Below are 12,099 nucleotides of genomic sequence, written 5' to 3'. Positions count from 1 at the left end.
GATTTACATCCATTTCCATTTATTACAAATATATTAAATACAGTGAGAGATACATATCACACATTTGTAGTTCATACGGGTTTTGCTCTGGGTTTTAGTTGGAAGAGTCTTTATACTGGGAAATACAGGGAGCTGGTGTCTTTTCTGCTTTTTATGGCCTAGTAAGAATGTTGCAGACCAGGTATGTCCATGCAGGGCAGAGGAAAGCTCTCTGCACTGGAGGTTGCTACTTTTTGAAAATAATACACCTCCTACCTTGCAGTTCACTGTTCTCCTGGACACTACTACAACTCCACAACACACAGATGTATCCGGTGCCCTGTGGGAACATACCAGCCTGAGTTTGGTCAGAACTACTGCATCACCTGCCCTGGCAACACCAGTACAGATTTTGATGGCTCCACCAATGTCACACACTGCAAAAGTAAGTCACATTTATATCAGTGACACAGAGCATGTCTTTGGATCTGAACTGCAGCTCAAAGGTTGCATCTGTCAGGCTGGACTTCAGATTTGTATTTCCTAGTTAGCAAATATCTGCTGCCAGAGGGAATAGTAATATTTGGGAAAACAATGAGGAAAAAAAGTTGGGAAAGTACCACTTGAGGCATATGAGTGTTTTAGATTTAATATGATTTCACAGAGTTCCATCTACAAGTTAAAACTACAGAGCCTTTAGTTTCCCATATCCTGTAAGTTGTGTAACAGTGATGCATATTTCTCTGTGTCTCTGTAGAGCAGAATATCTTCTGTCAGAGTAACTGCCATTTTAGAATAGTTGTAAAATGTCAGAAGATGTGGTCATGCATGCTGCAATTGCCAGGTATCGCTTTGCTTGTGATAGTGAGATCTTCTTGGAGGCTTTTTTGCAGTACTCAGCCTCCTATCTTAAAAAATTTAAATGTCCCCAAGGATTTCAGTACAGTTTTATTTGATCCTTTGTGAATGACTGATAATTTTAGGCAAGCATTTTTTTTCATCTCTACCATGCTAATTTAAGAGAATGTTCCTATAATAATTAAGCAATGTTATCTAACTAACTATTCATGTGCAGATCTCCTGTAAGTTTTTAGTCTGATTATGTGCCATGTGTTTTATAAGCCCTTCATAATTTCTAATGTCATTTGAGTAAACTATATATTTGTATGGAATTTGAAGAAGTTTGCTGATTTTCCTGTAAAATAAAACCACCCTTGTTATTCTGCTGTCTTGGGTCATCTCAGTTTTCAAGCCAGTTTCTGACTTTGCATCCTATTTGGGGGTTGAATTAAACAAAATATTTAAACATATATCTAATTTTATGTGCATGAGTAGGCCTGGGGAGATCAACCATAAGTAACTCATGCCAAATTCAACATGATTTTTGAAAACTCAGAAAGAAAAACTGATCCCTCAATAGAGATCTTTTATTAAGTGGTTTAATCTAAGATGAAGCAAGGCAGATCTGTAATTAAGTAAGGCCAGCTGTTGGGACCAGCACTCTCATTCAGCTAAAGCCAATTAAAAACTAAGTAAATTAAAGCAGAATATCTTCTGCTTATCAGCACAGTATCCATAGTAACCACAACTGGATCATGTTTATCTACCTGCATTTCTCAAGCAAAGTTAAAGCAGCCTGGATGAAGCATTGAATCAGTTTGTGCACCGGAGATTAAGGTTTTGCAATCAGCTGGAGCAACCTCGTGGATCAAATATTCCTTTAAAGCTAGAGAATGTATGCATTTCTAAAGCCACAAGGAGGAGTTTAGACTTGCTCATGACAGATCCAGAAAAACACCTTAGATGAATTTATCAACTAACACAAATACTAATTTATTTCTCCTTAGACCAGCACTGTGGAGGAGAACTGGGGGACTACACTGGCTACATTGAATCACCCAACTATCCTGGAGACTACCCAGCTAATGTGGAATGCATTTGGAATATAAATCCACCCCCAAAGAGAAGAATACTCATCGTAGTACCTGAGATATTTCTCCCAATTGAAGATGAATGTGGCGATGTTTTAGTAATGAGAAAAAGTGGTAAGCTGCCAGACATGGGTTATATTTCCTGCAAACTCATGGAGTGAATAGTTCATATTGAAGGGATGACTGTCTTCAGTGTAGCTAGTCTTCCTAAAAGGTTAAATTTAATTTTAATTTTTTTTATTGGTAGTGTTCTAACTTGCTTTAATTGTTAGTGTTCTAGCAATTAACATCACACCAATAACAGTTATTGGTGTGATATTTATTGTTCAAGTTTATTGTCTGAATCACAAAGCAGCTAATGGGCTTATGTCTGGCCCAGTTACCACATGAGATAAATCACTGCCATTCTAGAAATTAACAATGATAAATTATATTTGGAGAACTATCTCTGTAATCTGTACAACTGTGCTCTCACTTATCTTTTATAAATATATATATATATATATATATATGCTGCAGTTATTGCTAAATATGGGCAGTGTGTTGGTACAACTGACACCCTCAAGAAATCCAAAGTTATCCTGCTTTTCTATGGATTGGAGGGGGTGCATTGTGTCTTTGATTATGAATTTAATCAACAACTTCTAAAGTTAAGATCCCGATGAAATGCACTCCTCTTTTGCATTGGAGGATGTGGGCATCCTTTTGGTGATTTTTTGCTATATATTTTTTGCTAAGAAGCACTAAACCTGAAAGGCAATTGTTCATATGGAGTTTTTGTTCAAAACAGTGTATTTACTCACAAAAATGGTGTATTTTATTTGCTAGAACAGTTTTCACAATTTTTTATCCCTGAGGGCCTGTATTGACATCTCTGTATGTCAGAAAGAAGACATCTGGTCACTATAGATGGAAGGAAATTATACCTGTGCAGATGAGCTTTTTTAAAAGCAAACACTATAACAAAACGCATCACTTGTCCTTCTGACCCCAAACTGTGATTTCAACAGTGACCAGAGCCAGTCACATCAGGGTAAAGTTACACTTCAGACGTGATTTGCCCTTAGTGAAGCTGTGCTGGCTGTCACCAACCACCTCCTCACATCCAGGTTAACTCTTCTGTGGATCACTGACTCTGCTGGATGTGACAGTCTTTTCTTCAAAATTACCATGCCAAACATTACTTTCTGCTTTTATTGTATTTCTATTTATAAGTGGTTTGTTGCTATCAGATGAATTCCCCAAACTGGCCATGTGAGGGACTGGCTGGCTGGCTGGCTGGCTACCATGTCTGCCTGGCATGCAGCTCACTTGTCCTTACCTGTCTGGACAAGCTTATGGGCACTCTGGGATACAATGCTAGAGTAGTAAAAAAAAATTAATATTGACAGTAGTTTTAAATATCAAAAATTATACCTCTATGGAAAAACCTACTTCTCTTTATAGGCAAATAAGGACAACATCCATTCGGTCACAAAAGCTTCTGCTCTCAGGACACTTCAGCTGAGAAGTGTCTTGTCAATTTGACATGCCTGACCCCTAGATGAGGAAGGGTGCAAAAATTGTTATATAAAGAGCATCATTTAACTTTATTTCTAGCTTCTCCTACTTCAATTACTACGTATGAAACATGTCAGACCTATGAGAGACCTATTGCATTTACCTCAAGATCAAGGAAACTCTGGATTCAGTTCAAGTCAAATGAAGGAAACAGTGGCAAAGGATTTCAGGTTCCCTATGTGACTTATGATGGTGAGAATGGAATTGGTTTTCATCTTTGTGTTATAGCTGAATTACAGAAAATTTTCCTTTAGAATCTCTCTCACAGTGCTTGCAGAGATAGAAGAATGAGGAAAAACTTTATATACCTCGTTTAATTTTAGTTGCAAAGACTTTGAAATAACATGCATATAACATATATAATGTTTGAAAAGTTATATTGTATCCCTGTTTCTTCATCTCTAGAGTAGAGATAATACAGCATTATTATTTGGAGGGAGTAGTTTTTTGAGGATGTAAGTATTTATAGCAATAATTCAAAACCATTGTTATAAAGAAATAGAGAATTTTAAGGTGATTAAATTAGAATACAGCAACCTGAGAGACACTGAATAATTAACTGGATGCAAAATTTCTGAGCTCTGTCTTCAAGAGGAGATCTAGCTCATGTCTGACTATTGCCCTCCCAAAGGATGTCACAATCACTCACTTGATCTTTATTTTTCAGAGGATTACCAACAACTAATAGAAGACATTGTTCGAGATGGCCGATTATATGCATCAGAAAACCATCAAGAAATCCTAAAGGTAAGAAATTTCTGCTTTTTTTGAGGCCAACCAAGAATTCCTTTTCCTAAGCATTTTCCTAAAATAGTTCTCAATACCTTGATACAGTCATATTTAAAGCTCAAGTGTGACCCCAAATTCAATTCTCTGTGTTCTGAGGTTTATGCTGGTATTTGAAGCAGCCCAAAATCAAGTAACTGAGCTGGGCTCAGAACATGCTTATGTCCTTTGTAGAAGCAGGAACTAAATGAAATATATGTTAATATGATTAATAAGATTGTATGTTCAAAAAATTTGTCTGCCAAGAATGAAGGACCTATTGTTTGAAGAACCTTCTTCAGCCTCAGTCTGGCATTTAAATGTTTAAATTACTTATTAAGTTTGCGTGCATTAAAAAATATATTTACCTAAATCACTATCTTGCCTCAATAAGAAATGGTTTTCCAAAGATACAAGCAACACCTGTAATAACTAATTAATTAAAACTGAAAAACGGCTGGTCAGAGGGCAAAATTGAGCCATGTAAATGTAGGGCTTGGAAGGAGAGGAGCTGAGGGAAGGCCAGGTCCCTTGGCCATCCATGCCCAGCACTGTTCTCTCCCTCCAGCTTTTGGGTTGCTCAGGTCCCAGCTGCAGTGCACAGTGCCAGGCACAGGCTCAGCTGAGGCTCTGAATCAAGGCTTTCCCAAGGTACAGAAGGTCCTTAGAAAGCTCAGCATCCCTGAGGACCAGCCTTGTCTCCCATCCATGGAGGGATGGCTGGACAGAAGCATGGAACAGGTGGGAAGGACAGTCAGAGGCAGCTTGCAGTTCTAATGCAGGCATCTGCAGTTTGTGGTTAGTGGTCCTGCCAGCAGCCCTGCAAAAAGCATCTAGCACAGCAGGCAGACTCATCCCTCTGAAACCCCGCTGCAACATGGAGCAGTTTCCTTACTCTCTTCTACCCAGACTCAAGTTTTGTAAAACAGACCTGATTGTTCTTCAGTTTTGAAACCTATGCAGACACAAAATCCAAACCTTGCTTTTATCTAACATATCTGTGTTGTCTTCTATAGGACAAGAAACTGATTAAAGCTCTCTTTGATGTACTGGCACACCCTCAGAACTATTTCAAGTACACAGCACAAGAGTCAAAAGAAATGTTTCCAAGATCATTTATAAAGCTACTGCGATCAAAAGTTTCCAGGTTTCTACGACCATACAAATAGTCTAGTGGTATTCAATTTTTGGTTACTTTGCATTCCTGTCAAATATTATCTTTCCTCCATAGTAGAAACATTTGCTAATTTGAAAGCTCTTTTTTGCAGACTTTGTTCACAATTGTTAATGAAGAACACCTATAATGTTTTATAATTGTTAAAAGTCAATGTTCTGAATGGGATTCTTACTAAAAAAAAAAAAATGCATCCCTGAGTACATCTAGTTGGAGATGCAAATTTGTGTCTGCACTAGTGTATCCTCATTTTTCATCTGAAATCTCACTATGTAAAAATATTCTTTCTAGCTTTTTATTTTTCATCAACAATAACTTTTGTCAAAAAAAGGAGGAATCTATTCAAATATGATTAAACTACCTGCAGATAAGTTCTGTTATAGAAAGAAGTATGTAGTATAAATAATACTTGGATTTTGAATTGCACTTGAAGTTTATATTTGAATCTTTAGAAGAAAACAAAACAATCTAAATTCTGTTATTTCTCATTTGTGGCTTGGTGGAACCTCTGCTAAATAGAAATCAAAAAGGAAAAAAAAAAAAGAAGAAAAAAATGTATAATTTTGTTCTATGAATTACATGAGATTGAGTCCCATGCCCTAATGTCCTAATGTTTTTATCTGTCCTCTTCTAAACTTCTTCAGAGGTTTGCCACTGTCAATTACTTAATTGAAACAGATTAGCTCTGGATTTCCATGCATCAGTCGGTCCCTTTAAAGACATTTACAATAGGATATGTGAGAAATGAACAACATGAGTAGTCTTGGTTTTCTTTCCATTAAGAGAGCATCTAATTAAGTACAATATATAAATATATAAATATATACTTCTATTTGTGGGTACATTAGTAATGTTATCTCTAGTTACTGTAAATATTATTCATGCTTAAATCTTTACTCCCACACACCCTATTTACTCATATCTATATGTAACTTTGTGTAGACAATTAAATAACTTCTCCAAGTGCTTGTCACTTCTGTTAACACCCAACTGAAGCCTTTTGAGGTTTTAAAATACTGGATAATGGTTTACTCTGGGACAATCTCTTTCAATATGTATTATTCCAGAAAAAATAGCATCAATGGAGATGCAACTGCTGCCCAGTATAGGGTGAGCTGTTGCCTCTCCCTTGGGGACCCCCCACAGGCAGGCCAACAGAATCATCCTCAGGACAGCACACGTGGGGGGAGCTGCTGCTGGACCTGCTGTCTCTAAAACACTGGGAACACAACTGTGTCCAAGGCCCAGATTGTCAAGAGCTCAGGAGTGAACAGGACACGGGTTTGCAGAAGAGTTGGAGGGCAGGCTCTGTGTTTGCAGAGACCTGGCTCTCCCTTTTATCCCAGATTTGTAGCCACAGTGCCCACCAAGCACAGGGACTGCAGGAGAGCTTTAGCCTTGTGCTCAGGCCCTGCTCACAGAGCGACAGAGGGTTTGCCATGATGATAAATTCTGGGTTTCCTGCTGTTTCCTGGCACTGAAGCTAAATCAAATGGGAGAGGAGCCTTTATTTTCTATTAGTATTTCAGCCTCTTTCCTTTTCAGTCCCTTCCTCTTCTGTATCATTTTCCCTTTTGATTCTACAAGTTTATTAATGGAGAAATGAACTCTCCTGGCAGCATCCTTTCAGAAAAAGACTAACACACAGTTTTGCTTTGCTGCTTTTTTTTTTTGCCTGTCTACCCTGTAGTTTAACACATTTGGATGTTCTCAAAGACATGTATTAGGGGTGGTTGTGGTTATCTTCTGACACTTTCTTTTTGTCCTTGATCAAGTACTGCTTAAACTTACACAGTTGGTTTCTGTTGACTACAAGCTGTTGAATATTCCATTTCTATGAGAACACACCTTAAGTATTCTGTTTAGTTTTTCTACTTAATCATCTTGTAATTTTGCTTGCCTTCTTTCCTTTTCTGATGAAGAATATAAGTTTTTTCTTTCTATGCCTGAACAGCCTGACTTTATAGTCTAACCATTTTTTTTTCCACTCATGGACCTTAGATCTTTGGTGAGCTTTCTTTTTAGTATATACATTAACCCTTGTTAAAAAATGTCACTTCTCCATAAAGGTCCTTTGTTAAAGGCTGTTAAACGTAACTTTTTCTTAAGGGTGTTAAAACTACTTTTATTTATGATTCACCAAGGGTCACTAAAAAGAACAAATTTTCATTAATTTTTCCTTTGACAGTACTCATTTGTACAAAAAAAAAGTTTTTAAAAAGCAAAATTCTTTTCAGTTACTCAATTATGCAGGAGTATACAGCTAAAAAACTACTTTAGCCAAACAGTAGTTCGAAGTCTGATAGGTTATTCAGAGTTTTATTCAGATCCATTAAAATGAGTCAGGATTGCAGCCATTCTACTGAAAGATATGAAGGAAAATATATGGAAAATATGGTGAAAAATAGCTTCCTCACTTGGCAAATGATTTACAGTGATCTTTAGTATTTCACACTTGAGAAAGCAAACTTCAGAATCTGGTATTGTAGTTTAATAAAATCCTTGCTAAAATTTTTGTTTAACAACCAACATGTTTGGATATAATACCATTGTATGACAGTGATGCCAGAATCCAGAAACCACTGGCAGCACCGTAACATTTTCCAGGTTCCAAGCTCCATGGGAAATCCAGTGCCAGAGAGAAACCATAAGAGGGACATGTCCCAATTCTGGCCACTGGTAGTGGGACCTCAGTAGAGCTGTGAGAAGTGAATACAGGCAAGAGAAATTGCATTTGGCTCTGACACCACTTGCCCTGACTTAAAACCACACTACAAAAAAGTGGGGTTGTGTCCAGTTCATCCTGACAGACAACCTGAGAATGAGGCTGATATTTCCCAGAGCCACATCAGGGCAGGGACTCTGCAGTCAGGACAAGGCACTCGTGGACTTCTGAGGCAAACACAGGCTTTGTGTTGCTGAAGGAAGATGCTGAAAGAAAGAGAATAACTTGACTCTCAGAAGTTGACACTTAAATGCTTTTGAACATTGAGGGGGTTCATATCTGATATATTTAGAAAATGAGTCAGGCTTGAATGCTTGCCACTCTGCATAGAAATGCTCTTGGATGTACAAATTTCTAATGAAATAAGTAATGACAAGTGGTATATAGGGCAGTCTGAACTGGTTTCAGTTGATTGGAAAAACAGCATAGAATTTTTATATCAGCTCTAGAAGTTAAAAATACTTTGACTTTCATACTAGGTTTACAGTTACAGAAACTGGAAGTCACCAAATAGGAGGTGGGTTCAGCTCTTCATCTGTTAGTGTAGGATGCCTTCATTGTCAAAGTCAGAAAACCTGTTGCTAGTACACAATAACAGCACAGCAACAAAGAATGTCTTCTTCAACAGATGAGACCTACACACATTTGGGAATCAAAAACTGTACAAGGAGAAATAAAGCTGCCTTTAAGCAAACCAGCTTCGGGAACGTGGCAGAATATAACATTTTACCTTTTACCCTAAATGTGAAATACTTCATTTGAACATACCAATAAATAAAGCCCTGTAGCTGTTCTTACGGAATTACACATTGTCTGCAGGACAGGTGCAACAACAAATTTATCTGTTAATACAGGTAGACTGAAGAAGTGCCCATTTGTGATTGCCCAATTCTGTGGCACAAACAGAGCTTTTTATTTTCAATTTGCAAATGTCTATATGCTTAAAAGCTGCGCCTGCAGCACTTGCCATTTTAAGCCTCTCTTTCTGCTTTAAATAGTGCACTTATTTTTAGTGAGGTGGTGGTGAATCATCCCTAACCATTCTCACAGGCCACCAAATCAGTGCCTGCACACCTGCTGCAGTCCAGGACACTGCAGCAATCACAAGTTGCTCATCAAGCCCTGAGTTGTGCCTTTAAAGTGCTGAGGACACAAGGTGCCTCTGTGTGCCATTTGAACGCAGGGAGGAGCAGGATTCTGTGTTCAGTGCATTGCCACCTCTTCTGCCACACTGCATCTTGCCTACAATAACAAGACTTATCCTGCCTGGAGATTTAGCTCGCTGAAACTGGATTTAAAATAACTGAATAATAACTGAAGTCTTTCTTTCACCCCATTTTCTTGCCCTGTCTTCCTTCTTCCACCATACATTAGATTTTTACCTAACGACCAACTTTTCAAAAGAAATTTATTTCCTCATTGTGCCATCCCCATAGAATAAAGTTATGACTACTTTAAATTTAGACTAATCCTTTTTACACAGCAGTTTTATTCTAGAGTAAGCTTACTAAAACTAGCTTACCTTGTAAGCCAGGTTTAGTTTAGTTTAGTTTTAGACTAGATTAAATAAATACAGGATTGGTCAGAGAATTTTCAGGGGGTCCACGTTCTGAGTTGTCAGCGGGTTTTAAAGAGCACAGCTCACCTGTCTGTGAGCAGAATACAAGGATGCTGCCACATGAGTGAGAAACATCCTTTACATGTGTTCAGCATTCCAAAAGGACAGTCAAACCCCACCCTCTACCTTTTTATAAGCCTGCCCAACACATTCAAATTTCTCAGATCAGTTTTACCTATAAAAAACCCAGTTTTAATCTTGCAGATAGCAGGTTTGTAACTTCAGGAGCAAAAGTAGTGCTGTGATTCTTATACAGGATCTGCTGACAGGTGTTTGACAGCAAAACTCACCTGCTCTATGACAGCTCCCATGTCTGGACTCTAAATATCTTTGATTGCTCTTACAAACTTAGCTGGAGTAAAATCTTCAACAGCTGGACCCAGTGGCAAACTCCTCAGCCACCTCAGGGGTCTGGGTGATTTCTTAATGATGGGAATGAGTGACACACACAGTTCCTTATATCTGTATCACAAGTTCAAGGAGTTGCATTTTTTCATAGTTTAAAACCACTGATTGATAGGATTGGGAGTAACTGGAGGAGTTCTTATAGAATCTCAGTACTTTGGGACTTTAATGAAGTAGTTTTCTAGAATGACAAACTGTTGTAAGCACTTGGGAAAAGGAATATTTTGTCTTCCAGAAGAATTTATGGAAGAAGGGAAATTTCTGTAAGGTACTATGAACTTACTCCTCAGCAAGAGACTTGGATCCAGAGACAAGTCTTGTTTTATCTCTCATCTGAATAGAAGCAGAGTGGAAAATAAACAATGTCAAAAACCTGTTATCTAAGGATCTGAATATATACAATTCCAGTTTGTTATTTCATTTATTTATTCTTTCATCATAAAGCCTTTAATCTATAAAATTAATATGTAATATACAAGAGTTAAATGTACAGAAGTACCTTTAGATCTAATAATTTAAACCATCTGTATTCAGAGAGCAGAGATAACAAGTTTAAAGATATACAAACAATTGGAATTCAATTTTCTCAATATCTAGAAAAAAGTGTCTTTGATTAATTAAACTTTATTTTAATTATTGTGAAAATATCTTTTTTAGAGTTTGTTTTTGTTACTTTTTTAATTAAAATTATTTTGTAAATATTGTTTTCTATGTTTTATAACTTAGAAAGGCCATTAATTTGCATTGAGAGCAGCAGGGTCTCAACATGTTGATTATAAAGATACTCTAGGAGACTGGGGTGGATGTGAGGCAGTTGCCAGATTTATCATTCCAGATTACAGATCCTGTTATTTCTTCAGTCTCACTGACATGACAGGAAGAGTTTTCTGGGGCACTTGAACATTCTAATTTAAACAGAATTGACTATCAAGTGTCATTCTAAAGTGCTTTCCATTTTCATAACATAAAAAGAATATGTATCTTAAAGTTAGTGCTGGTTCTTCTTCCATTGTTAGGATAAGAAACAACACAGAACTCAGAAATACAAGGGAATTTAATAGATTACACACATGGATAGTAGAAAGACAAGAAAAGCTGTGGGATCTCTATGCTTGTAGGGCGCAGTGGAAGTGATAATTCCTCACATTGGATCAGATCACAGAGCCTTTTTTAGCCAAAACCACTGAGGCCAGTGGTACTTTCACCTGCAAAAAAGTTCATTATGACCATATCCAGCACCAGTTTAGGCAGGAATTTCTGGCAGGCTGGATTTCAGGGGGAAGCACACAGGGTGTAATACTGGTTTCTGCATCAATTTGCTCCACGTAAACCACTGTGCAGGAGTGAGATTTTAAACTGAACTGTTGTAGATGCTGCTGGGACTTCTAAGCTTTATTACCAATGTAAATTGTGTACAAACAGCTATTTCCATATGAAATGTACAATAATAGTTTAGAGCAAGGGTAGTGAATAACTGTACAAAATTTGATACTTAGAAAATAAAATACAGTGCTAAGCTTTACCAATATTTTAACAATTCTGTCAGATTTATAGTAGAAAATGTTGTTGTAAATGTACCTTATAAGAAAATACATTTCCTTTTGCCTCTGTATATTAATAGCTTTGATTTCTATGTCAAAGTTAAAAAATGAAGCATGTAATAAATTTTTTTGTTAAAATCACTTTCATAATAAACTTAAAATGGAATGGATACCCCTGCCTGCCATTTATTTGCGTATAGGACAAGGCTTCTTGCACAAGTGTGGACAAGAATCAGAAGAGAACTTTTCTTTTTTGATTGCTTTTACATATTTTGGTCTAATTTTCATCCTTAAGTAACAGAGCTTTTTCATCCAGGTGCTGGAGTTTGTGGGACACTGATAAAAGTTCCTTCCAAACAGGCTTCAAGGAGTGTTTTTTAAGGAAGAAATCCTGGCTCCAG

At 37.3% G+C, this 12,099-nt stretch overlaps 1 protein-coding gene across 2 annotated transcripts in view; it reads left to right on the top strand.

Annotated features, from left to right (window-relative positions):
- The window catches only part of SCUBE1 (signal peptide, CUB domain and EGF like domain containing 1), a 192,937-nt gene extending 181,069 nt beyond the window's left edge, over positions 1-11,868 (top strand). For both annotated transcript variants that reach the window (XM_071422622.1, XM_071422621.1), the window contains 5 exons: positions 263-424; positions 1,827-2,024; positions 3,510-3,662; positions 4,138-4,217; positions 5,252-11,868. In XM_071422622.1, coding sequence (XP_071278723.1) covers positions 263-424; positions 1,827-2,024; positions 3,510-3,662; positions 4,138-4,217; positions 5,252-5,404 — 746 coding nt within the window. In that variant the 3' untranslated portion in view covers positions 5,405-11,868. The remainder of the gene's footprint in view (positions 1-262; positions 425-1,826; positions 2,025-3,509; positions 3,663-4,137; positions 4,218-5,251) is intronic.
- Positions 11,869-12,099: the final 231 nt, after the last annotated feature.

The sequence above is a fragment of the Agelaius tricolor genome, unplaced genomic scaffold (genome assembly GCF_023055355.1).
Source record: "Agelaius tricolor isolate 1412-34295 unplaced genomic scaffold, bAgeTri1.0.p SCAF_3, whole genome shotgun sequence".
NCBI classification, from domain to species: domain Eukaryota; kingdom Metazoa; phylum Chordata; class Aves; order Passeriformes; family Icteridae; genus Agelaius; species Agelaius tricolor.
This window is presented reverse-complemented; position numbering and strand designations above follow the sequence as displayed.